The sequence below is a fragment of the Abrus precatorius genome, unplaced genomic scaffold (assembly GCF_003935025.1).
Source record: "Abrus precatorius isolate BTA unplaced genomic scaffold, Abrus_2018 Scaffold5, whole genome shotgun sequence".
In the NCBI taxonomy this organism is placed as follows: domain Eukaryota; kingdom Viridiplantae; phylum Streptophyta; class Magnoliopsida; order Fabales; family Fabaceae; genus Abrus; species Abrus precatorius.
The window spans coordinates 582,361-609,771 of NW_020874395.1; the positions used below are offsets into that span (position 1 = coordinate 582,361).

The following is a 27,411-nucleotide window of genomic DNA, read 5'->3' on the forward strand; positions in this document are numbered from 1 at the left end:
AATACGCTCTAATCTGAAGTTTTAGCTTGCCGGAGAGTTATAATTGCTTTGTTTGGAGCCTCAGTTTCAAAATAAGACGAGAAGTAAGTAAGAATAATGAAAGAAAGATAGTACAAAATTTCTCAATTTAAAAAAACTTTAAAATATTAATTAGGAGGGTTTATAATTTTTTATAATTTAGAAACTTTTAAACATAGATAAATATCACATAAATTTTTCTGTTATTTTTTTTAAATTGATTAATTATGGTTATATCGTCGTATTTGTTTCTTTACATTACTGGTTTGCTCGTGAATTCGAAGTTTCTACTTTTAATTCTATATATATAAACTTTTATCTTGTTAGTAATGCCTTACTGTTGTGGCACCAAAATTACGTTCGCCGGAACATAAATATAGATAATTTATTGCGTTGGCATATTAATTTTATTTTTAAAATTAATTTTAGGGGAAGGAATATTTATTTTGACGAAAGCAAATTTTTTAGGGTAAGCATATTTATATTTTAAAAATGTTTTTACTTTACTGTATACATTTAAATTATTTTTTGTCAATTCACTTTTGAAATATCATTTTCAAACAAATTATTTGTTTACCTCAACTCTTCTAAAATTTATTCTTTAGACATCAATTTACAAAAATAAATAAATAAACACCAAGCTGGTACTGATTATCATTTTAATACTGTTTTGATACAAGAAAAAGTTAACTGAAAAAAATGAATGAAAAATAACTTTCAATTTGTTCTATCATATGAAATTGACGAGTCGTCATTTTTTTAAGGGGCGCCAATCTGAACGGGATTCTGAAAGAACAAAGCGGGATTCTTTAAATATTGTGTTTCTATTGATTATTTTTTTCTTGTAATTTTCCATACTCATCTACAAAAAGAAAAATGGGGAACTCAAATTAACTCTAAGTGTCCGTTTGGCGTCCTGAATTGAGTATCAAACTGAACATTCAATTCTAAGATTTTAATTTTTATGACAACTAAATTTATTCTACTTTAATTTTTAACCTGTACTCTAAAAATTTAAATCTTTAATATCATAATTCACAGATATATTTTCACATGTCTTCTCTTTGTTTCCATAGTTCCTCGTCTCAGTGATGTTATAACTTTCAATTTATATCTGTTTTTTATTCCTCTAATGAATTAATTCATAGTATTGAGTCTTTTTTTAATACGGAGAAAAATTTAAAAAAAAAATTATTAAAATACATTGTTTTGGAAAAAAATTGCAAAAATATGAGAACTTTTTAAAATTGCTTTTGATATTTTAAATAGTTATCGTTGAGTTTTTAACTTTTCATAATTTTTAATATTTTTTTAAAAAATTTTGCCGGTAACAATTTTTTAAACTTAGTAACTACATAAAAAGTTATTGATGATAATTTTTGAATCTCATATTTTTATAATTTTTTAAAAGAATCACGTTTTAGTATATATATATTTTTTTTCAAATCTCACATATAAAAAATTAAACTCACGTTTTTTATTATTGTTAAAAAGAGAGACCATTTCACCGTAACTAAAAAAATTGAGACGATTTTAATTTATTTTTGTTCAAATTAATTTTCTTAGAGGAGGATTTTAGAGCAATGTTACCTTTTAATTTTTAAAAAATACACTTTTCTTAAATAAATAATGTATTATAATTTAATTTTTTAATGAAGATAAACCTCCTTAAATTTTATTTGAGAGTTTAAAAAAAAGAATTTAAAAATAAGAAGAAAAAAAAGTGAGTTAATACAAAATTCTCCAAATTAAAACTAAACTTAAAAATATGAATTAAGAAAATTTTAAAAGATTTATAAACCCTCTTAATTTCATTTAAAACTTCTCAAATATAGATAAACATTAAGTTTTTTCATTTTCTTTTCGCTCTTTCAAAATTCAACTTTTAAACAAAGTATTAAATTTTTATTTTTCTTTAATATCTTATATCATCGATAGCTAATTTTAAATTCTTCTTATTTCTATATTAAAAATTATATAAAAAGAAAGATCTTGAGTGAAATTTTAAGGTTGATGGCATGAGTATTTAAAACGTCATTTCATATTATGTTTAAAATTAGTTATCCGAGACCTTAAAAGTTGAGAGAAAAAGCTAAGTTCGTTTGTAGTTGGACATTACCACTAGCACTCATCAATATTAAAATGAACCTAAGTATACTAAACATTGATCCCTCAAGGGATGGAATAGAAAATTTCAATATAATAGAAAAAGAAATTATAATTTACGTTTTTCTCTCAAAATAAAGAAGTTTAATTTACTCTAAAATTAAAAGAAAATACAGCCATGGGCATAAAAGATACCTTTAAGTGACATAAACCAGCTTCATAAATGCCTCTTTGTTTCATTGGAAGCTTATGTTTTGACAAAGAGTGAAGACCCCACATACCAGCGATTTGATAATTGGTAGTGCGTTGAGATAGAAATGTTGATTTGTTTGTCCACATGTTTCAAAATGGGGCAAACAACAAAGGATGGTGAGTGGTGACATGCCACATTTTATCTCTTTCAGAAAAACAGACCCAGGGCAATGCTTTCCAAGTTTGGTCGATTGTTAATAACATCAAAAAGTAATATCAGATCCTAAACTCTTATTGGATTCAAACTTTTTTGTGTATCAGTAATGTTAAAAGCAAAGCATACCCATCAACTGACCTTACCAAAATCAAACACGAATCATACCAGAAGATCCCGAACCAATCTTATTTACAAAGCAATGTTATCAATTCTACATTGGCTCACTAATATATTTGTACTAGTGAAGTCCTAAACTAGAAGTCCTAGTCAAAAATATGATTAATGCCAAAAAGTTAGAAAGCAAAACCAGTAATGCATGAGGATTTACTTGAAACGTTATGCATTGAGCTTGGCAAGCATCTCCTCTATCAACCTCAAAGTAGTATCGCCCAATTTCTCTCCTTTTGAATCAATTTCTTCCATTACCCTTTCTATAAGCTCATGATTAATATGTTTACGTCTCGAGCTATAGTTTCTGCAGTCCCTTAGAAGCAACAACAATTCTCTAGCCATGGATTTGGCTCTCCGTGTTCCATCCACACTTAACTGAAGCAATCCTGGCATCACTCCCTCTGTCAAAATCAAACCTCTATATTTATCTCTGCAGCTCTGGCATATAAGTAGAAGCATACTCACTGCATGCTCTTTGCTTAGTAAAGATCCATCTTCAATAGTCTCAACCAGCATCCTAATTGTTCTTCCATCACTACAAGCCTCACAAAGTGCATTCTTTAATGAAGAGACAATGTTTTCTAGCAACCCAATTGCTTTCTCAACCAATTGAGATGATTTGACTGATCTGTGGATCAGTTCAAGCAAGGAGAGTATGACACCAGAAGAGACAATCAATGGAACAATGTTTTGGCATGTTGTGAGGTTGTGCAGGGTAGCTATGGCATCTAGCTGAGACTGAGTGCTACAACTACTATTGACGAATTCAGCCAAGAGTTGGATAGCCCCAGATGAAGCAATTGCTACCTTATTTGCATTGCAAGACGAGAGGGTTAGCATGGCTACTAATGTCATTTGTGTCACTGTATTTGGCTGGCTACGACAATGGAGGAAATTCAGCAAAACTGGCAAAGCCCCACACTTGATGATCCGAATCTTGTTTCTGTAAAATTATTGAAAAAGTTGTGTTAAGATTACACTAACTGCTAAGGATACTTTCCAAAGCATTCTTACAATAGAAGAAATTTGTATTCCCCCTTTTGTTTTATACATTACTTTTTGGTAAAGAATCATGATGGTACTGGTACATAAAATCTACTATTAACATATGGCAAGCATTATTACCAGGAACATATTCCTTAGCCCCACTACGAAAAAACCAATCATGAGGTGCTAAAAAGTTCAGGCTTTTTAGTTACTCCAAACCCATGTTTAATTTGCCTCTAATCCTGTTAGTGATTATAATTAGTTTTCATAATAAGTTATTCGATTATGTACACTTTGTTAACTCCAGAAAATGAGGTATAACTAAGAAGAAATTGAAGAAGTTTACAATGGGTATTGAGGGTGAATGAACTAACCTTTCACTGCCAAAGCAAAGGCTGAGTAGAGCACACAGAGAAGCTTCTATGGCTTCATAGTTTTTAGAATGAAGCATGGAAATCAAAGGAACCATTGCACCACTTTCTGCCAACTTGTGCCTCTGTTTACTTCTTAATCTACTAAGTTTCATAGCTGCTTGAATTTGTGAGTCTCTATCACCATTCCAAAGATTTTCCACAACCTCTTTTTCCATTGAAGCTTTCTCAAGGCGGTTTCTTCTTTTGCTGTGACTCACTTCTGAGGTCTAAATCTTCTTTGTTGTGAAGGGGTAATTGTAGCACAGAGATTGGTTGCTTGAAGAGGTAATGTTAAGCTTTTGTGGGCATTCTAATCCGTTGTTTCAGCCAGAAGCAACATGCTATTCTTTTGGTCAGCTTTTGTTCTCATAGGTGTATGCTGGTATTTATAAATACAATATTTATTTCAAAGAATGAATCTTTAACTTTCCTTATATGGAAGCAAACGCCGTCAGCTTTTGGTGGGTTAAATATTTTATGGATTTTTTCTTGTGATTTTGTGTTTCAACTTTAATGGTAGGTCTTGTAGTAGTACGAGAACAGAAAGAATATTATATTTCACTTAATCTTTGTTCTTGATCACATTGACAACATTTATTATTAATTTGTCTCTATCGATAATTTATTGAGTTATTTCCTTAATTATTTTCTTTTGATTATGCAATCTTTAATTTATATTTTTAGATTATTTTTAACCATATAATCTTGCATTGTTTTCTTTATTTACATAATTTCTTTGATTTAGGAACCTGAATTATTTTCTTTAATTTAGACTTTTATGTCTATAAATTGTAGATTTCGTATGGCTTTGAAAACAATAAAAAAACAAATTAATTTGCCTAAAGCTTAATTGAAAGAATGACCTACAGTGGTATATACAATGCTATACTAAATAGATATTTTGAAAGAAATCAACAAAGACTGTCTAAAGAAATTAACACATAATTAAATCTTTTGTGCTTATAATTTATTCTAAACGTGAGTACACTGTGCAATCGAGGGGATGTTCAATAAATAATAATTAAAAGAGGATATTATATAAGAGAGTAAAACATAAATCAAATATTATCATAAAAAATCAGTTTCATTGATAGATAATCATTTTAAGTATAATAAATATACATATAAAGATATTTAAAACTATTAAATTTTCAAAAAAAATCTAATTAGAAAAAATTATAAAACATTCTATGATATTTAATATTTATTGAAAATTTTAAATATTAATCAATAAATTATGGAAAATAAAAATTGTCCAATTTGAAAAAATTAACTAAGAAATAGAGTAATATCAATTTGACTTAATTTAATAATTTTTTATCATCAATAAAATTGGACTGGATGTGATCATCATTAAATTATAAAGATTCTGTTAATTAATTATTTGAATAACTAATGAAAAATATAATAATGTTAATTTGGATTGAGTTAAAAATATTAAGATTTAGTTTGATCATCATCAAAATTTATAAAGATTCTATTATATTTAATGGTATTTGAATAACTTTATGTACTGGTTAATAAAACTATAGAAAGTAAAATTCTCTTTTATTAGAATAACTTATTATAGAATATATTAATATTATGTTCATTTGATTTAACGTGTAAGCTCAGAATATGTTACAACTTAATAATGACTTCATCAAAATAAGAATAGGTCCTAAATAATAATAAAAAAAAAAAATCAAAATTGATTTATTTATGTTAATGATACATAAATTGTGAGCCGATAATTTGATTAACTCGTCAACATTTAACAATTCGACAATAAAGTGTTTTTTAAAAGGACAGTGACAACAAACAAAAATAAAAATTTCATAAAGAACAAAATAAAAAATAATATATTTACTAAAGATTATATTTAAGAAAACGCAATGAAGCAATTGTAACATTTACCAAAGCAATAGTAACAACGAAGCATATAATTTGTTAAATAACTTGAAGTATCTATAGTTCCTTACTTTATCAATCTAAATGCCCTTTATGTCTTCATTTATCTGATTTCCCCAAAACATATTCGTAAAACTTAAAAAAGGCATTTATCATGCATTTACAGAGGAATCGGTATAATATTTTTTCAGGCATACGAAAAGGTTAAGCATATGGGGATATTAACTAGGATGTGTTTGAAAGTTGAATTATTTTTAAAAAAGGAAGATATTTTTTTAAATTTTTAATAAGTAAATAATATTATTTTAATGTCGAATATTTATTTTTTGTAAATATTATATAATTATCTTAATTTGAAAATTATATTTTTATTTTCTTTTTTCATTTTCTAAAATAATACTCCCAAACATATCTTTAGAATATATAAACCTTGGAGCACTAAAATCAATGTCTCAATAAGTGAAATAATATCCAAATTAGTAAGTATTTCATGTCTTCTATAATTATTTATTATTTAAATTATAAGAGAATATGTGTATATATATATATATATATATATATATTAATATAATATGATATAATATAAACATGAGTGGAATAAATTTAAGAGAAAAATAGTAAAATTAAACAAAAAAACTCAGAAATGTTATAAAATGAGAAAGATAATTATAATGAAAGTTATCCTATTTAAAAAAATTCAAATTAATAAAAATTTAAAAATTATTTTTTAGAATATTCTTTTTCCAAATTTGCATGAAGTAATCTCTTGATTCTCCTCCGTTAATATAACTATTATTAGATTCAGTAATACAAATATTTTATTCTTTATTTTCCAAATAACAATGCTCTGTTGAAAATATATGAGTTGCAAATATAATTGGGATGGATGATCACAAAGAGAGGGCAATGATTATAGAATGAAAATGTGAGGTCATAGTTCAAAATATATATTGGTAAAAGGAATCTTATAGCTTTCGCTTTCTCCCTCATTACTCGAATTTCTTTTGGGATGTGCTCCTCATGTAGTAGTTTGAATTTCCGAATAATTGAACTTTTTATAGTTTTCACCACTTTTTGGTCTAGCACTTTCTCTCACTCACGTTATTTAATAAGAATATTTCCAGGGCAACTTATTATATCTTCACATTTTTAATCGATTATATGCATTTTCTTATTTTCTTTATCTTGCTTTCCTTTTATGTAATTTCAGTCTTCTTTCCTCGGAAGGTGTGAAATGATTGAGTTCTCTTTTCATTGAACATATGATTTGCAATATTATGAATAGCTAGTTCATAAATTTTGTGATATGATGCTTGGCACAAGTGGATATTTGAAGTGCGAAGTTGTTATTTACATATTGCACGCTTGGCTTTTTATTAAAAAAACACAAATCATAGTTTCAGAGGACGACGAAGAAAAAATTACTTAAAACATACATACAAAGCAATGCCTAATTGTTTGCTTAAGCTTGAGAATAAAAATGTAAAGTGTAGGGAAATTTAAATTCAAATCTATATTTTATTTGTCGAATTAAAACTTTATTTAAAACTATTACAAATATCTATGAATCATTGTTACCATACTGATCTCTCAATTACCACTACCGAATAATGAAATATTACAAACCTCTCTTCTGCCAGTAAACCCTTAGCCTCAAGTAGTGCAATAAATCCAAGTTCTTTATTGCCTCTACTTCACTATGCTGTCAACCATCATCGTTAACTCACTACCACTATTCGAAATGTTTTAGGCCGTGATAAGAATGGAAGCATGAAATACTTGAGTGAGCACACATACAATCAATTTGGGCGTCAAAACTCAACATAAATAAATTTCATCAATATTGATGCTACTTAACTTTATTAGAACACACTTTCTGAAAACAAAAAATATATAGTTCATATTAATTTATACACGAATCTTGATGACATTCAATAGATCAAAATCAATTTCATCAAAATTAAATCTACTTTACTTCAAATCAAGAATGACAGCTAACATCTATCAGATACAATGCATAACTAACAACTAAATATCAGCCGGTCAAATGGAAGTTCACCACTCAATGTCTTATTGTGAAATGGCTGTCATGATGACAAACTTGCATCTCGAAGACCCATTTTCTAACAGCTTTCTCAAGTTTCATATCGTTAATCTAAGGACAGCAGCGCAGAAATTCCCAAAGTCCATCAACGCACTCCCAGCAGCTTAACAACTATTTTCAGGATCTCATTGATCTAATTAGGCTCTATCAGAAACCAGATTTCCAATAAAACCTTTGGTGTTGCTTACACTGCTGGAAGAGTTTTTCCAAATGATGATTTTGGCAGTATAAATCCATTGGTTCTATCGGGAAAGGAATTACTATTTACCACTAGAAAGTTATGTATCAGCCACAGAAGAAGACAATACTGGAATTCCCTTGCTAGAAAAGCTTGAGCACACAACTTGCATCACATCACCTATCTTGAAGTCTTTTTTGCCATTTTCCTGCATGACAAAACAAGAATAGGTTAGGAGTGTTGGACGGTTCATGTTGCAGACCAAAAAAGTCAGCTAAGCTATAATACATCGAGAAGAAGAGAATAATACAATTTAAAAGTGTTGTGGGTTTTAGAATTTAAAGGCAATCTCAAGTTTATCTGTGAAGTGGTGATACAATGATATATATCAATAGGTGAAGAAATGGAAAGCAAGAAGAGGAAAGAAAGACAGACCGATTAGTAAGTGGATGAAGTTGTGTGTATGGATGATCAGCAAAGCAATTACATCAAGAGAGAAACAGATAGATACTGTTTGATAAATGCATCATGAACTTCATGATGACCACTAAAGAGAGACATGTTGTACGATTAACGGAAAAATGACAACTGACTAGAGAATATCTCCCCAACAAGAATATTCATGAGAAAAGAGGATAGAAAGAAAATTGCTCCTACCTCGAATCGGTACATTCCTCGGAGTCCTCCACCCAAATCCAACACTAACCCATGTGCACGAATTTGATAAACTTTGGCACTTACTTTTGTCCCAAGTTTCAGATCTTTTGCAGTTAGTGATTCCTTGTCTTTTGTTTCCTTCTTGTCCCCTGCTGGGCTCTGAAAATCAGATTTTGACTCTTTTTGCATTGCAACTTTTGACTTCTTAACATTTTTATATGGCAAGGGACCTGACTGAGAAGATGGAGAATCAATAACATCTTGAGATCTACGAGATTTTGACTTAGGTGGGGAATCAACCACATTTTCAGTTCGACAAGATTTTGACTTGTGATCCAATTGTACCCCATTATCTACCTGGGTACCTTTATTCAAGCTGGTTGATTTCTCCTCTTCGTCACACTCTGCAGCACTACGTATTAAAATTACTGGTACTTGAGAGGTTGGGGATTTTGCTTCACGCATCTCAAGTTTGCCCATAGGCAACTCAGAAGTAGAATTTTGTTGTTCTTGTGTACTAGATGCATTCCAAACTGGTGCCCAAACATTGGCTGTTTTTTTTGCAGATGCAATAGATTCTTGAACTCCATCATTAGTCTCCAATCCTCCAGGACAAGGCAAAGTTGCTTTAAGGGATAACTTGATGTTACCATGAACATCTTGACCTATGCACATCAAAGAAAGCTTCTGGCCAACAGAGACAACCTCTGAAACTCGTAATACCTAAGGAAAGGATGCAGAGTTATTAAAGACAAATTTATACATACAAATTGTTACACTAGTTAATGGCAGACATGAAACGTGACTCTTAATGACACGCAATTGAAATAGCTGGGATCTTGTTAACCAGTGTCCTTGAAGTAATCATGGCACTGGTTAAGGAACAAAAAGTGAAAAGATTTTATTGGAAATATCTTAGAGTTAACGAATAAAATTTTTCTACTTTTGATTACTTAACAGAACACTGGTTAGCATTTGCCAAATAGTTATCCTACATACCGGTTCATGTGACAACTCAGAAATGTGGAGAAGGCCCTGCTGGCCCCCATTAAACTCCACAAAAGCTCCATATTCTTTTATAGAAGTGACAATTCCTTTGTAGACGCCGCCAACTTCAATTTCACGGCCCACAATAAAATCAATCTGACAAAAACGAAGTTTGCACTTCAGAATGATACACACAAGGAAAAAGATGAGGGTAGATATTTCACCATTGGTCATCAATATATGCATGAATAAGCATGTATAAGAACAAATAATGGACTTAACAAATGACCCAGTGCACAAGATTCCCACTAAGAGCAGTCTAAGGAGGGTAGATGTATGCAGCCTTGTTTCCAGTATATGAACAAAGTGGAATTTTAGGAACACACTATCTAACACAATCTTTCTATCACACACTCAGTTATTGACTGAAATTTTTCAAAAGTATGAATGAGAATTGAAAATCATTGAATTAGGAGGACCTACAGGATTTTTGTAATTTCCAACAAATTTTATCCAATAATAGTGTGTTAAAGAGTTTATTGATAGCATCTCTCATGAACAAAAATATAGAATGAAATAGTTCGCAAGAGAAATCTGTAAGGAAAGCATTAATGCATGATATTATCAGCACATCTTCCTGATAAAGGACTGAGGCAGAATGGAAGAACTACCTTTTCTAGTACTTTGTCCATTTCAGATTGATTCTTAGCAACTATTGTAAGTGTTCCATCGCCCACAGACATCCGTACACCTGATTGTAGTACATAATAACATGTTCAGTAGGCATAAAATGATGCAAATCTGTTCTGTTCCACAAAGTATATATAATACAGCATGCAAAAATTCTGTTGAAAGCATATTCATATTTAAATTAGAAGCCAAAAAAAGGACAATATTTCAATATATAGTATTAATAGAATTTAGATATAAACATTTCAATTAATAATAACTGAAAAAACAAGATCAAGAAGGATCAGAACTAGCAGGCCCAAAAAATGTGAACAAATGAATCCTTCCTCAGAGCATATCAGGAAGCACATGATATGAGAACTTCATAAGTTCATAATATACTCTAGATGGCAGAGGAAGGTGGAATCAAATAGGTAAAACAAGTGAACAATTATTTAAAAATACTAAACAAAAATTCATATATTTGTGAGGTACAAGGAAATACTAAAGGAGATGTTTACTTTATTTTTTAAGAAAAAAAATTATTGGGAGGGGAAGGCCATTCTATTCCAAGACCAAAGCATGCCCAGAGCCTTGGCAAGAGCTAACAGTGATGTTTACATATCTGTTCCCTAGGGAATTGTTAGCAACAGAAATCAAACAGAGGCCTTTCAATTTTCAAGCAAAGTATTTAATTCTAAACAATGAACCAACCCCCTGGCCCAGGGCAAACCACATATCACTTTTTACGTTTTACATCATTAATTGAAATGAGAAAAGGAAAATGGCAATGTTCCAATAACTAAATGAATGCAGGAAGATCAACCCAAATATTATATTAGATTGAAAACTATTTTAGTTGAAAAAAACTGGTGATCCTCAAAACTGCATTTATAGGTAAACCATTGAGAGAATAGAAAATTGTTATTTCTGATGAAACTTCAAACCTAAATTTACCTGTTTGATCTTCCATTTTTTTCTTTAGCACACCCATTGGCCCAATTAGGCGACGAAGAGCATCATTGCTGTACTTTAAGGTGGCTGCATCATCAACAACAAATTTCAAACCTCAAGGGTATCATAACTATCAAGGAACCTAACAGCAAACAAAAACCAAATGAATAAAAAGAAATTAAACAATATAAACCTAGTCGTGGAGAAGTGCTGTCATCCTTGTTACGAGGTGCATTAATTTCCTGTTCCATGTGATCAAGAATTTGAAGACGGGCTTTATTCGCAGGCTCTAAACATTCACATATGATATCAAGAGGAATTCCAGCTGGTTTTATATCCAACTGAATAGCAGTTACTCCTTTTCGAGTTCCAGCTATCTTGAAGTCTATGTCACCCAGATGGTCTTCCAAGCCCTTAGAAAAATTAAAATTTAATAGTTTTGCATGAAATCAATAATGTCTTTTTTGTTTAATATCTCCACTTTGCTTAGTAATATAGAATCACTGAAACCCATCATGATACCATGAAACCCCAAGGTAAACATTGCAACAAAAATGCATTATTATTCAAACAAATATTTGATAGTCAAAAGTAAGAAACTAGAGTATCACAATGTTGTATTCTTCTTAAAAGAATTATTTTCCCCTTCAGTTCAAGGGATAGGTCTTCAATTTAATATTCCATCACTTCACACAGTCTAACAGTTCAGTTTCTATCTAATGACCTTTTGGAGGCCCTATTTGAGAGCTAACATAAAATTATATATATTCTTAACAAATATGCAAACAAAATATATTCTTTTAACATCATTATTTATGTAAATTAAAAACATAATGTCATTTAAACTAAAAATATTGAAATAATTTAATATCATTGACATATGTTGTTATCCAAAAAGATCATAAAATATGACAACTTGAGTGCAGTTAATAAATTAGAAAGTAAAATAGAATATTTAATTGGATATTACTCAAACAGACATCATATCAAACAATATAACTCAACAAGTTCTAGAAAATACCAGAATATCAGTCAATATACGATAATCAGTTATTTCGCCAGTGGATGGATCAAGTTCACTAACAAGACCCACAGAAACCCCAGCAACATGTTCACGTACGGGAATGCCAGCATCCATCAAAGCCATACTACCTACAAAGGAGAAAGATCCACAGTGAATTTTCTCTCTATTTTGCCCATGAAAATAGGCTTGTAATTTGTGGCTGATAAAATTACATATAATCATGTTCTTTTCTGTTTGAGCACCTGGTTACAAGTTACAATGGCATGATACTTTTATTTTGACTTTCTTTTTTTCTAATAACAATAATAATAATAAATTTTCTTTTATTCAACCTTATGTGGCTTAAATGTGAATTAAGATCATAAAATGGCACCACAAATGCTATAATTGTGGGTTGAAAGAGTACCTCCACATACAGTTGCCATTGATGTTGAACCATCTGAAGCCATGACTTCGGAGTTGACACGAACAGTATATGGAAAGTCATCTTCAGGAGGCAAAACAGCAAGAAGTGCTTTCTCAGCAAGAGTTCCTACAAAAGTAGAACAACAAAAAAACCAACATCTTTAATTAATGATTCAACTTTAGTTTAGTGGAGCCAAAATACAAATTACATGGGATTATTAAGAACACTGTTTCTTTATGATTTCCAAAATAAATGCCATTACTTGGCTGTCTGTTTATTATTTCTTATATAGCTGGGGCTTATAATAAATCAAGCTCAAACATAGAGAAGTCAATTGTTATTGTTGTAGAGTAACTTTGTTCTTTCACATAAAATATTTTCTTTAAATTGATAATTTCAGAAGCTCTTTCGTCTTTAGAAGATAGATCAAGGATGTGCTGTTATTGAATTGATACCCAAATATCCAATACTTCCATGTTATAAGAGACATCAAATTGTACGACGGATCATTTTGGTAGTCAGTACTTTCATTATCTGGAAGACAACTAATTTTGGTTTTTAATATCATGTTTCACTTATAATCATGTTTACAAAAATTTATTGTCTCCCTCTACCCATTACTTCTCCATTCTTTATGCTGTAATTCATTCCATTCAAAAAGCATTAGTGGCTTCCATCACTAGATTCACCACAAACAACAGAAAGGAATAGATCTGCTGTCACAGTCAACCTCTGAGATCATAAAAGATCCAGCCTTCGCATTGTTCCCCCTCAAATAGCAATGGCCCAAGGTTCCACTCCCAGACCCAAGATTGGATAATTAATTAAATATCCAAACAGATAAAATCTTCCATTCCTGTTATTGGGTCACAATATTCATCTTTTAATATGAGGAACCATTCCTAGAATGATGTCTTAAACTAAGGCTGCATTAGCATAATATTTTTGAAAAAACAAATGCTTTTACAATATAGTCCCTTTGTTTCTTTTTATCTATCTACTTTTGGAAGAAAATTTTGTTTTTATTAATGTCTAATTAGAAGTTCAAGACAACAATAATTAGTACATTTTCAAGTATACCATTTTCTCTACCAAATTTTTTAAAATATTTCACACACTCAAGCGAAAGAATAGTGGAAGTTAAAAATAATTGAATATAAAAAAGAATACTAATTACATTTCTTCATATGCATACTATCTTCTAAAGTGAACAAATAAAAAGAGACAGAGAGTAACTGCTTTTTAGAGCTTTTAATCAAAAGCTACTCTTTTTATAACTTTTGAGGGAACACTAAAAAAGTTTTTTTTAGAGTTCTCATTTTTTAACTATTATAAATTTTTTTAACATGTTTTCAATTAAAAAAACATTTTTTTTTCTTAAAAAAAAGATCCTAGTCTGCTATATATTGCCGTTTTGTGGGGAAATATTAAAAAAAAAAAACTATAATTAGGGGGGGGGGAGGACTTTAGCCATCTTGCAAACATGGGAGGAGATATCCATAACACATCCCCAAGATGTATAAACAATACACAAAAAAATTAGGGATAGTCTTAGCAAGTTACACATTTACCATGACCAACTTCACGCCTATTCAAACCAGTACGTTTACCAACTTCATTTATGCAGAATGGTGGAAAACTATAATGAAGCATAAATCGCTTGGTTGGAGGACCAACTAAAGAGTCCAAGCGTTGAGCATCTGTAGGTGCACCAAGTGTTACTGTACATAGGACCTGTCCATCATGACATCAACATATATCACTGCAAATGAAACTGAAACCACTCAAAAAATAAAATGATTATTTCGCATCATCACAATTATCTAACTTTCAGCAACCCATAGCAAAAAAGATTAAAATAATTAACCTGTGTTTCTCCACGGGAAAAAAGTGCAGATCCATGCAATATGGATATATATCCAGCTTCACAATACAAAGGCCTTACTTCATCAAGTTGTCTTCCATCAACTCTGTATCCTTCTGCGATAACTCTTTTACGAACCACCTACGACATATGAAAATATAAACACCAATCTTCTACAAGTACATTTGAAATCAACATGACAAGAACACGCACATAAAATCAATGTTCAGAATTAAATATTTAGAGATAACATCACCAATAGTAACTCTTAATAACAGACAGTCAATCATCAATTTTCCTTACGTACCATAATGAATAATTAAACAAAAATATAACTTTGTAAGGTATCTCTAGAATAGTAAAACCTAAATAATATAGCTACTAGCTACACCAGATTTGAGAGAGGAGGGGAAGATATATTACTGAGTGCAAATAAAATCTTCCTTCTGCATATATTCAAGTTTCACACTAAATATTTTACCACAAAAACAGTTTTTTTGTTTCTTTGGAAACTTTAGAAGATGATTAGACCAATATCCCACTAGAACATATATTGAATTATGCTAATTTATTTATTTATTTATTTATTTCCATTTTACCTCAACAATAGCCCAAGTGAACTATCCTTTGACATATGTCCCCTATTCATGATTTCTTGATTACAGTGAAATACTTATTCTCCAATTCGTATGGACAGATAGGGATTTTATAACAAGCTGAGGGAAAATATAAATTGGTAAGACTTTCAGAGTGATTAATTATGTATGGATAACACATTCTTCTACATTAAAAATAATAATAAGTATATTAATATTGAAAGTTTTAATAAATTTATCCAAAGCTCCATACCTTCTTCCTCACTGTATCTACTGCCTTTGACAAAACTTTTAAGCTTTCTTCATCCCCTTCTTCTTCAAGCACTCTCTTTACATCTTGTGTAATATTGTCTAAAGCTTCTCCGCGTTCAAACTAGAAGAAATTATAACAGAAAATCCTCCAATATAGAAAGAACAAACATCTAACCTTCCAAACACAAAAAGAGCAAGAAAACAAGAGAGGCAGAATAAGAACACCTTTCCATATGAAGGATCAGTAAAAACAGCTTCAATAGGTGCCTCTGCCACATTTCTGACTTTCTCCAGTGTTCTGTCAGACAGCAGAGACAATTTGTATTCCTTCTTAGATTTACCAGCTTTAGCAGCAAGACTGATTTGAGGCTCAAGATACTTAACTGCCTGAACATAGTAACCCATCTCAATAACATTCAATCATCAAAACAGTAAAACAAGTAACAAATTTCAAAGTCACCTCCGGATGAGCCAATCTTAACCCAGCTTCTAGATCTTTCTCAGATATCTCGCGAGCTTGTACATCAATCATCAAAGTTTTGTCCTTCGTACAGGCATATACCAAGTTAAGATCACTTAGTTTAAGCTGCAACACCACAATTATAAGCAATAAGAGAATGAAGAAAAAAAAAACTGCAATTCAATCAACCAAGTATACTCTCGTCAACAAAGTCACAATCTAACCAAGTTCCAATAAAATAAAAATGGCACACAATCACTTCAAACAATGCAGTTTCACTCAACATTACCTCATCCATGGTAGGATTTACAATAAACTGTCCACATATCCTACCAATTCGAACCATTCCGATGGGACCGCCCCACGGAATATCCGATAACATAAGCGCCGCGGATGTCGCATTAGCTGCTAACACATCTGGATCTTGTTTTCCATCGGAAGAAAGAACACTCGCCATTACCTAACAATGAGACATTCATAAAAAATCTCAAATAAAAAATAAACAAAAATTAGATAAACAATATAAAAAATACCTGAACCTCATGGTAAAATCCATGAGGAAACAACGGGCGAATTGGACGATCAATGATTCTTCCACACAAGAGTTCTCGTTCTCTAGGAGCACCTTCCCTACGCATGAACGTCGTCGGAATCACACCTTGCGCGAATTGCTTCTCTTGATAATCGACCTGTTACGAGCGGCGTTTTCGCATTGTCGTCTACATACGAATTGAAACGAACAAAGAGAAGTAAGGTAAGAAGCTACGAGGCACTTACGGTGAGAGGTAAGAAATCGCGAACGGCGTCGCCTTTAGCGGAGGTGACGGTGGATAGGACCTTGGTGTCTTCCATGCCCAAAACGACCGCGCCGTTTGCAAAGCGCGCGATCTTACCGGTCTCGAGTGTGATCAAGCGCGAGCCAACTTCGAATTCCTCGGTGAAGGTTTCGAGCGGCTTGGCTCCGTCGAAGCCGAGCCGACCGGAGCAAATGGTGCGGAAGCCAAGGGCTCGCCATGTGAGGAAGTGTGGTATGGTGCGAAGGAGTGGATTGGCTCTCGTCATTGGCTTTGTATGGTGTAAGGGATGGAAGCGTTCACCACTCGGGACGGAGCCACACAGACACAGGGTACTACTACAAGTGTTCCTGGAACTCAACGTGCAGGGTTTAGGGTTTAACTTCATAAAAATTAAATGTGCATTTTATTATTTTATTATTTTTACTATATAATTTTAACATTTTGCATGTCATTTTTTATTGATAATATATTTGTTATATATGCTTGTGTCTTAAAGTCAAAATTTGTGTAAATAAAGTTTTTAGTTTCTAAATGGGTACAAAAGTTATAAATAAATTTTTATTCTCCGAGTTTTAGACATTAAATTATAAAGATAAAAATATGACTGAAATTAAAATATTTACCAACATAAATCATTAAATATGTTGTAAAATTATAATAGTTTGTATTTTTTTTTAAAAGTGGTATAATTTAATTATATATGTTAATTTAATTTTGCTTTTTGTAAATCGGTATTTTTATTAGGACAAAAATTTTAATTAAAAAAACTACCTTTTATTTTTATATTTGACAATAATTTTTAAATTTACTCTTACATGGAAGAGAAAAGTTTATAAAATAGCTTAGATGAAATTTTGTTTTTAAAATGAACCTTGCTATTAATAAACTTCATAATACCATAACTATAAGTTTTACATAACAAACAAGATTCTTATTTGACATATCATATTGCTAGTAAGGCTTTATAACATTTCAAAATTTGCTACCTCAACATCTTACTCACCCCGTCGTTGTCTGGTTGCTACAATGCTCAAAGCATTAACAGCTTCTACACATGCCATCAATTTTAATAGCATTTCTGCATTGCTATTGATGATTGCTTTAATGACATAAAATGAAATATCCTCGTGATTATTGAACTGTACCTTTTCCTCGCACATTATTGTTAGCTTAGATTTGGACCTACTCCAACATTTCTATCAAGTTTATATGAAATACTATTAAACACAACTTTCCCAAAATTTAAAGCTTGCTGTGTTCTCCAACCCCTGTTGTGAAGATTTTGGTAAGGCTTTGAGGGGTTGGGATATGTAGAATATCTTCTCCTGCGTTGTCTTTTATTATCAAATTTATAATTAGGTTTGCTTAAAGAAAACATATGATAGGTTATTTTTCTAATTTGTGGCTAGTGAAGGGCACATGCGTGGCTTTGTTTGTTTATTTTAGTTTAACTAGAGAGTGATGAAAAGAAACTAACACTATTTCATGAAGGTTTTAAATTTGAATTGACACTTAAAAATTTTTAACCAAGAAAGAAAAAAATCATCTCATGTTTAAAACTGAACATAAAGATTATGTTGTATATTTTAAAACATTCACTTAAGCGAGTAAGATTTCGCTTAAGTAAAATTATAAAAATATACGAATATGACTCTTAGGTTTGATTTTGAATATAAAAAAATTCAGATCTAACTAAAAATACGTGAAGAAACTCTTATCCAATGTTAATTGAAATAAAAATATAACAAAATTATTAATCTTATTTGACTTTGCAACTATGAGGTTGTAATGCTGACAACAAATTTTAAAACTTAGTATAAAGAATAAAAAATAAAAATATGTTTAAATCAAAATTATATTTATTATAAAATAATAAATAAGAATAAAAAATGGAGCAAATAAATAATATTTGTAAAAATTTGTTTAACAAATAGATTTAAAGAGTGGTGGTATTTTTAACTTCTATATTTATAAGTTTTTTTATTTAAAATTAAAATCACAATTCTTCGATAATAGAAATACAAAATATTTACTTTTAATATTTTTTTAAGAAAATTCATATTTTTATGTATATAATGATTATGAATATAAAACAATTTAAATGTAATTAATGACACTTTAATATAAAATTAAACCAATATATTTTGAAGTAAGGAAATGACTATTAATTTTTTTATTTTTTCCTATAATAAATAACGTTACATATATTTTTTGGTTATGGACATGTATATATTAAGTGTTAACATCTTTATTCTTAAATAAAAAATATTTATGAAAAAATTTAAATAAGAATACTGTTAAAATTACATTTTTTATTACATCATATAATTATATTTAATTTTTAAGTTTAATATTAATATTTAATTTTTACAAATTATATTTTAAATTTGGATTTTTTAATTAAATAATATGTTTTTAAAATATATTTTTCTAATTAGTATATATGTAAAATTATTTCTAACTTTTTTCGTCACAAGGTGTAATGCATTTTGAGGGATGACATTTTTTTTAAATATGATATATTTTAAAATGATACTTATTTCGGTAATAATACATAGCAAACAAAAGATAAATTTTTAAACTTTTGGAGCGAGACTAATATCTCTAGATTAGTGAGATATTAACATATAATATGAATTTAAAAATTTAAAATTTATTTTTTAGCAATTAATACAAAAATCAAATAAATATTTTGCAATTTTTAATATTATTTTAAAAATTATAATTTTAATAAGTTAAATAATTATAATTTTTTTAAATTTTTATATATATTATGTAAACTAAACTTATTATAATTACTTTTTGCTAAAAAATAAAATAAGAATAAAAAATATTACAATTTCATGAAAATTTATATCAACTAAATTTATTACAACTAATTTTTTATTAACAAATAATAGTATAGTTAAAATTAAATTCTTACGATTTTTAATCTTATTTTTTAAATTCACAATTTTAAATATACATAAAAATTAGTGAATAAAAAAGTGTTTCATACCACATGTAACACCTTAGCCACTGATATGGAAATATATGTTTCTTTCCAGAAGTGAAGTCACTCCAAAAATTGAGATTTTTACATGTCACTTGTATTGTCGGATATTATTTAAAATATACAACATTTATTTAAAAAATAAAAAATAGTAGCTTAAAACAATAATTAAATATATACTAATTAGAAAAATATTTTTTAAAATATTATTTAAATAAAATAGCCTTCCAAATACACATAACATCTGGAAAATAATTGCCTTGAATATTACGTGTAAAATATTATCTTACGCGAGAAAAAGCTACATAAAGAACATTGGGAGTGTCGCACTCACCTCCTCAGGCGTTTGTTTGGGCTGCAGTGGCACTTGTAATGGTCAGAGTTGCAGCGCTTCGATTAAACGCCACCATCACCATGTTCTCTTCAACGTCTCTCAGAAACCCTAACTTCCTCTTCCCTTCAACTTCCACCCTCTTCGATGCTCCTCCTCTTCGCCCCCACACTCTCTCCTTCTCCAATCGCCTCTCGCTTCGATCCTATGCTGCTCGCGCCGCCTTCCACAGAGTTCAAGTTCTCAATCCCATCGTCGAAATGGATGGTACATAACCTCCTCTTACTTCAGTTTACGATTGTTTCATCGCAATTCAGTTTCGTTTTACGATTTTCTTTGCTGTTTAGGTGATGAAATGACGCGGATTATATGGAAGATGATTAAGGATAAAGTATGAATGCCTTTATTTCTTACTTTTTATTTATTTTTAGAGTAATACTACACGGTAAATTTAGGAACGAGTTTTCTGTTTTTATTTTTTATTTTCTTTTTTTATTATAATACTGTCACTTTGTTTCTTGTTCTTTAAGATTATACATGAAATACTAAAAATAGAAATAATTTGTTTTCAGTGATTTTTGTACAAATATTTGAAAATAAAAAAGGGAATGACAATAAGGTAGCATTTTCGTAGTAAATGTAAACAATAGAAACGTTTTCCGGAGCCAAACATTTCCTTTAGTTTCTGAAATCATTGAATAACGCTCGTTTTAGTTGGCCTAGTAATTTCGGGGGCTACAATGAAATTTTCGTAATTATAGGTACTAAATTGTTCTGTGCGTGTGATTTTAGAGAATAATTTGGGTTATTCCCCTTGTTATTATTTTGGTGGTTTTGGATTTGCTTTTAACGTGAACAAGTGTCTTTGTGTCATTGCAGCTTATATTTCCTTACCTGGATTTAAACATAAAGTATTTTGATTTGGGGCTTCAGAATCGTGATGCCACTGATGACAGAGTTACTGTAGAAAGTGCTGAAGCTACTCTCAAGTGAGTAGGTTTTAGTCAACAGAAGCGTGGAAGCATGCATAACACCAACTATTTATGCTTGTGGTTGATTCTTGTTTTTGCTGAGCATAGATGTCGTGGTGGAGCTAGGTCTCCTAGCAGGGAGGAATTAATAGAGATTAGACTATTATATAAAGTTTATGCCTTTGTGGCATTGTTCAGTTCCTGCCATTCTTTGATACATTGCCTATTTAGGGGGGTTTTATCTGCCCTTAACCTACTTACATCGGCAGTTATAATTTTGGTCTCTCTCTGATGATCTGCCACTGTCTGTTTCAAGCGACTTGCCATTAATTAAAGATATGTATAGGGATTGGGCTGCCTTGCCGCAATTTTTATTTTCTTTTCACCTGGTGTATTTCTTTTCTTGATTTGGAGGATTTCTTCTATGTATCATTCTCTTCCTTTATTCTAATAACATTATATTTTATAACCAAAATTTTGAACACCCTTCCTTTTTGTTAATTGAAACTTCTGTTTGCTGCAGGTACAATGTTGCTGTGAAATGTGCAACGATAACTCCTGGTTAGTTGTATTTGGCTTTAATATTCTGTATCATGAATTGATGGACAACTTTGTCCCATACTCTCAAGTTTTGCTAGATTTAATGTACTGGTTTGTTCATATTCATAGTGCATGGCTAGCAGGCAACATAGTACATAATCACGTTACATGTGTCATTATTGTGCAAATGTGATATTAATTCTTTCAATTTTTCAGATGAGACCCGAGTCAAAGAATTTGGATTGAAGTCTATGTGGAGAAGTCCCAATGGCACAATTAGGAATATTTTAAATGGTTTGTAATATGTACATCATATTGAATGCAGCCAGCAAATTTGATTTGTTATCCATTGACTTTACTGCAAGAATGATTTTTTTGCTACATGTTTCCTCATTTTTGGGTAGTCAAGTTAGATGATCATGTGTATAGTGGATGATATATAATATATTAGTTTGCTAAGGGAAATATTGCTTTTTGATTGAAAAGAAGTTGTCTATTATACCTGCAGAATTTCCGTATTTTAGTACTTATTTTGGTTACATATACTAGTAAATATTAAATTTGTCATACCCATTCTATATATTATGATGTATTTATTCATTACAACAAATATGCTGATCCTGACATCTTCCTGTTATTTCCTTGTTTTAACATACTAACCTGTAGCTTGCAGCACTTGTTTTTTTACCTGTCAATCATTTTGAAGAACATTTATACTCTATATTTTGTAGTTCATATTTTATCTTTGATTGTAACTGTATTATTGCTTATCTAGTTTGCAGCAGTGGAATTTGTCATAAATTTCTCAATGCAAATAAACTTCTTCATATGGTGATGTCCCTAGATTATTGAGAATATGATGCTGAAAATATTTTTTTCTGATCCTGACACCCCCAATTTCTTCACTATAAAGTCTTCTATTGGTTGTGCACTTGCTAAAATCCTTATTATTAGGTTCTCATTGTCTTTTTTTAATTGTGAAGTGAGGAAATCCTTGGAAGGACTGAAAATAAGAGGGTAGGGTCAGGTGTTTGGGTTGTTTTACTAATATAAATCTCTGGTAAAGTGGTAACTTATTTCAGCTGCATCTTGTATGACATTATGTGAATCCTAGCAATTGAAATGTATTGTATTCAAAGTTACTTTGTAACAAATGTTCGGAACCCTAGTTAAACTTTGGTTCTTTGTTTGTTGAAAATATTACTTCTTTTCTAAAACTTTTTCAAAATTTTCAATGATATTTATCCTTTCTTTCTAGGTACTGTTTTCCGTGAACCCATAATATGTTGCAACATACCCCGAATTATTCCTGGTAATGTCTCCACTCTAGTTTGATCCTTAACAGAGTTAAAATACTGCAAAGCACCCTTTGGAACTTATTCTTCATTTTGCAGGGTGGAAGAAACCCATATGTATTGGTAGGCATGCTTTTGGTGATCAGTATCGTGCCACTGATGCAATAATTAGAGGACCAGGGAAGCTTAAGTTGGTATTTGGTATGTTAATTTCCAAAGCCCTAATTTCAGATGAAGTTGAACCTATTTTCCTAAATTTATTGTTTAGAATATCACACACATGGTTTAAAAACTTGTGTCTATTTCTAATTTAGTCCCAGAAGATGGTGATACTTCAATGGAGCTTGATGTTTACAATTTTAAAGGCCCAGGCGTAGCACTTGCTATGTATAATATTGATGAGGTTTGTTTCTTTTTATATTTTCAGTGTGTATACAGCAGTATGTTTTAGTTAAATATTAAAGAAGTTACTTTTGTTGTATTTTTTTCAACATTAGCTTTCCTAATGTGTCAGTCTATTCGAGCCTTTGCTGAATCATCAATGTCACTGGCATTTGCAAAGAAATGGCCACTTTACTTGAGCACCAAAAATACAATTCTAAAGAAATATGACGGCAGGTAATTATTATTATATCACTGGGTTGGTTCATATTTTTGTTTGGTGTTTGGCCCTAGTGTCAGCACTCAGCAGCATTTGGAACAGACTCAATGGTTGTTCTGTTGTCCTCTGTATCAAGTAGTTAGATAGTCTTAACTCTTAAGAGTGTGGGTAGGGATTGGGAGGGGAGAACCAGAACTATCAAATTTCCTGGAACTTTGAGATCTACATTTCTGTACTATTTCTTCTCTCTGGATTCTTGCAATGACCTTCGATTCAACTTAGGAAAAAGAGTGATATCCAATAAAGTTCTATTAGAAAATAAGGCCTAACTAACTCTTATAAGCTAGATAAAGATAGGAGGATTGCTCGAGTCTTACAAGGAGTATATTACCCATATTCTTGATCAATGTGAGAAATCTTAACAAGTTCATCTTTTACTATCTGTTTTTTCTACTTTTCTGTTCTTCAAGACTGCCTTTCTTTTTGTTTGTTGTTATTGGAGATGATTTACAGTTTAAGATTATTACAGATTTAAAGACATTTTCCAGGAGGTGTATGAAGAAAGGTGGAAGCAAAAGTTTGAAGAGCACTCAATATGGTTTGCTTGGATGTTTCCCAACTAATTTGGTTTGATGTATCACTTATACACATAGATGGTTCATGGTTGACACTTTTAAGTGACTTCAGGTATGAGCATAGGCTAATTGATGACATGGTGGCATATGCAGTCAAGAGTGAAGGTGGATATGTTTGGGCTTGTAAAAATTATGATGGTGATGTCCAAAGTGATTTACTTGCTCAAGGTAATATAGATTTTGGATAATTTACCTTATATGTTCAAAATGGGAACCTGGGAAGTATGATGACAACAAGCAGTAATTAGTTGATTAGCCAGCAGCCCTGCTCGACATTTCTGATTATCCAAAAATGTTTAAGTTTCATGGATACAAAAAGGCAAAATATCCTAGTCCTAGCCATTTGGCTCAACTAACGTGTAAATTGGGATAGTTGAAATTGGGATCATGCAGGCTATGAGGGACCCTAAATGTAGAGATGAGGTCTACCTCTTGCTTTGCCTTTACAACCCATCCTTGTAAATATGTATTTGTTCTGATTTGGTTGTTAATTTCATTTTTATTTATGTATTTACGAAATGTGAAGGTAATCATTTGAAAAACTGTTGACATGAATACTTCTGAGATGCTAGGAGGTATCTTTTAAATCAAGTTTCTTGAATGCTTTTCTTGTTTGCAGGATTTGGCTCATTGGGTCTCATGACTTCTGTGCTGGTGTGTATTAAAATTTCAGTATTTCTTCTCCAGCATTGTTATCTCTATTTTGGTTATTGGATGCCATGCTTTATTTTACAAACAAAATTTTGCAGTTATCCTCTGATGGCAAGACATTAGAAGCTGAGGCAGCTCATGGAACTGTAACTCGACATTTTCGGTTTCATCAAAAAGGACAAGAAACTAGTACAAACAGTATTGCATCCATATTTGCATGGACACGAGGACTAGAACATAGGTGCTTTCTTGCTTCGATTCAAGCTGCAAATTCTAGTGCGTTTTTAGGTTTTTCCAAAGTTCTCCTATGTTAAAAGCATTTCCATGTATGAGTGGACGCTTAAAAAGTTTTTGCAGAAGTTTTAGGTTGGAGTAAAGGAATATATATTATTGGATAAGTTATATTTTAATGTGTATACATGAAAGTGGCTACCATTTTTTTATGTCAATAAATTAAGAAATGGTCTTTCATACTTTTGTGGTCTTCCTCATTTCAGTTGAGCTGTTTCCCAGACTAACATTGAACACATGCATTTGGGGAATCTAGTATGAGAATGAGGTCTAACTATTTTCAAGGTTGAGAGTTTTCCCCCATCCTGTTTCCCTTTGGTGATAACTATAAGTCATCATCTCTGTTGTGGCATTCTTTAGTTGCGCCTAGGATTTAGATAGGGAGTAAACATTGGGATTTTTGTAGAGAAGGATCTTTGGGCGTGGAAGACTGGAAGAACTGATACTTATATTCTGATTCTAGAAAGACCTTGTCAAGGAGGCGGGATCGAAGCCCTCCTTAAGACACCATTCCACCTGGGGGCAAAAATTGCACTTGAGTTTCCACTCCTTTTTTTTTCCCCCTAAACTCACCTGAGATTCACAGCTGAGTCCTTTTGCTCATGATTTTCCTATGTCAGAAAGATTTTTCATATCATTTATTGATTTTAAGGCAAGGAGCCCAATGTATTCCATACCGTGTCCATGAGTCCAGCGTGGCTGAGACTTCCATCAGGAAACAAACAAAGCATGTTTCACTTGATACTCTCCATTTTAAAGATGTACTCGGCTATTTAATTTTGGTCACATAATGGACTCATTTTGATTCTTTGAATTATGTAAAAGAGGGACATGATGATGTTCTTGGATAAACTTATATTTTCCCCCTTCCTTATTCTCCCTTTTCTCTGAATCTGTTATTGACATGATTCTGTTATTATTTACAAGAGCCAAGCTGGATAATAATGAGAAGTTACGGGATTTTACTCATAAGTTGGAGGGTGCATGTGTTGAAACGGTGGAGTCGGGAAAGATGACTAAAGATCTTGCAATTCTGGTTCATGGACCTAAGTAAGTGGATCTCCTCCTTCTGTATGCTTACTCTCATTTGAGGTTTTTAGTATTACAAATAATTTCCAAAATTTTGTATTACATATTTTAATTAACGTCCGTATTCTTATCCACAATTTTGTATTACATATTTTAATTAACTTCCGTATTCTTATCTACTGCTTTGAAGCAATTCCTTCTTTTAAGAATTTATTATTTAATGAAATATTTGGATCTCCTTCTCCTGTATGCTTACTCTCATTTGAAGATTTTACAAATAATTTCCAAAATTTTGTATTATATATTTTAAATAACTTCCTTATTCTTATCTCTTGCTTTGAAGCGATTCCTTCTTTTACGAATTTATTATTTAATGAAATATTTGGATCTTGAAAAAAAGATAGTGATTGCAATCATTCATTCAATTTTATCATGAAATTCTAATGAACCATGTTTGTTTGTGATCTTATTAGAACTTGTTTATTTATTATTTGATTCCATTTTTTCCACTTAAAATAAACAAATGAATTTTATGTGCATAGTGTATATACTTTAAACTGGTTTGTTGCATGCATATTGTTTGACACGTACGAATGGGGCACTAAGCAATAAGCAATATATAATTGGATGTCTAATTGTTCTGGACATCTGCATTATGTGTAGGGTATCAAGGGAATTTTACTTAAACACGGAGGAATTTATTGATGCTGTGGCACAGAATCTTGAGAGAAAGCTTCAAGAGCCTGCTGTGGTCTAGGCATTTTTTGCGAAGGGCAGAGGAAGAGAAGTTGGAAAAGCTGCACAGTGGTTTGATAGATGCCCACCCTTTTGACAAGTGGTATTCGTATTGGTTGAAAATTGAAATCCTGGGGTGCCAGAATGTTGGAAAAACTTCATTCCCGAGGGGGCCCTCATAACTTGATCCTTTGGTTCTTGAGATTTTGACTTCTGGATTTCCCATTCTTACACTCCACTATCAGTTGTATAAACGGCAAAAATCAGTGAGTATGATGAACCAGCGGAATTAGGAGTAAAATAATTTTGATGTGAAAAATGCATATGAAAATTAGGATTTTGTGAATTTAATTCTTTTTTTAATGAAACCTATATGATTTTTTGGTTGGAGTTAAAGG

At 31.1% G+C, this 27,411-nt stretch overlaps 3 protein-coding genes across 11 annotated transcripts; 1 reads left to right on the forward strand and 2 right to left on the reverse strand.

Annotated features, from left to right (window-relative positions):
• Positions 1–2,869: 2,869 nt before the first annotated feature.
• LOC113867575 (U-box domain-containing protein 12-like) lies at positions 2,870–4,280 on the reverse strand. The gene is made up of 2 exons (XM_027502969.1): positions 4,066–4,280; positions 2,870–3,647 (listed from the first exon to the last, which is right to left on the reverse strand). The coding sequence occupies exons 1-2, from the start codon at positions 4,278–4,280 to the stop codon at positions 2,870–2,872; spliced, it is 993 nt and encodes a 330-aa protein (XP_027358770.1).
• Positions 4,281–7,821: 3,541 nt separating this feature from the next.
• Positions 7,822–17,286, reverse strand: LOC113867082 (polyribonucleotide nucleotidyltransferase 2, mitochondrial). Of its 7 annotated transcripts, none has more exons than XM_027502063.1 (17): positions 16,923–17,242; positions 16,679–16,834; positions 16,435–16,605; positions 16,146–16,271; positions 15,911–16,072; positions 15,687–15,806; positions 14,841–14,978; positions 14,677–14,707; positions 14,545–14,643; positions 12,974–13,099; positions 12,565–12,695; positions 11,737–11,956; positions 11,547–11,630; positions 10,592–10,671; positions 9,933–10,076; positions 8,934–9,656; positions 7,831–8,484 (listed from the first exon to the last, which is right to left on the reverse strand). In XM_027502063.1, the coding sequence occupies exons 1-17, from the start codon at positions 17,205–17,207 to the stop codon at positions 8,377–8,379; spliced, it is 2,904 nt and encodes a 967-aa protein (XP_027357864.1). In that variant the 5' UTR covers positions 17,208–17,242; the 3' UTR covers positions 7,831–8,376. The 7 variants fall into 7 exon arrangements, with proteins under 7 accessions (XP_027357863.1, XP_027357864.1, XP_027357867.1 ...); XM_027502064.1 differs by having other exon boundaries at positions 8,001–8,484; positions 8,934–9,071; positions 9,126–9,656; positions 14,545–14,707; XM_027502062.1 differs by having other exon boundaries at positions 7,822–8,484; positions 14,545–14,707; positions 16,923–17,286.
• A 2,914-nt stretch (positions 17,287–20,200) lies between these two features.
• On the forward strand, positions 20,201–27,411 carry LOC113867139 (isocitrate dehydrogenase [NADP]). Of its 3 annotated transcripts, XR_003505142.1 has the most exons (16): positions 20,296–20,532; positions 20,613–20,656; positions 21,145–21,254; positions 21,760–21,797; positions 21,993–22,070; positions 23,035–23,088; positions 23,171–23,272; positions 23,386–23,474; positions 23,586–23,689; positions 24,202–24,270; positions 24,360–24,475; positions 24,927–24,961; positions 25,057–25,199; positions 25,902–26,010; positions 26,177–26,299; positions 26,942–27,387. XR_003505142.1 is itself a non-coding variant. In XM_027502200.1 (15 exons), exons 1-15 carry the CDS (start codon positions 20,307–20,309, stop codon positions 27,033–27,035), a joined length of 1,425 nt encoding a protein of 474 aa, XP_027358001.1. In that variant the 5' UTR covers positions 20,201–20,306; the 3' UTR covers positions 27,036–27,411. The 3 variants fall into 3 exon arrangements, 2 of the variants coding, with proteins under 2 accessions (XP_027358001.1, XP_027358002.1); XM_027502200.1 differs by lacking the exon at positions 25,902–26,010 and having other exon boundaries at positions 20,201–20,532; positions 26,942–27,411; XM_027502201.1 differs by lacking the exon at positions 25,902–26,010 and having other exon boundaries at positions 23,392–23,474.

Coding starts and splice junctions, on each gene's coding strand:
- LOC113867575 (XM_027502969.1), bottom strand. CDS start 4,280: ATGGAAAAAGAGGTTGTGGAAAATCTTTGGAATGGTGATAGAGACTCA. Junction 3,648..4,065: donor CTTTGCTTTGGCAGTGAAAG/GTTAGTTCATTC, acceptor ATAATTTTACAG/AAACAAGATTCGGATCATCA.
- LOC113867082 (XM_027502062.1), bottom strand. CDS start 17,207: ATGACGAGAGCCAATCCACTCCTTCGCACCATACCACACTTCCTCACA. Junction 16,272..16,434: donor TAAATCCTACCATGGATGAG/GTAATGTTGAGT, acceptor GTGGTGTTGCAG/CTTAAACTAAGTGATCTTAA. Junction 12,696..12,973: donor AATGGCAACTGTATGTGGAG/GTACTCTTTCAA, acceptor TCTCCTTTGTAG/GTAGTATGGCTTTGATGGAT.
- LOC113867139 (XM_027502200.1), top strand. CDS start 20,307: ATGGTCAGAGTTGCAGCGCTTCGATTAAACGCCACCATCACCATGTTC. Junction 20,657..21,144: donor GGAAGATGATTAAGGATAAA/GTATGAATGCCT, acceptor GTGTCATTGCAG/CTTATATTTCCTTACCTGGA. Junction 26,300..26,941: donor ATTCTGGTTCATGGACCTAA/GTAAGTGGATCT, acceptor CATTATGTGTAG/GGTATCAAGGGAATTTTACT.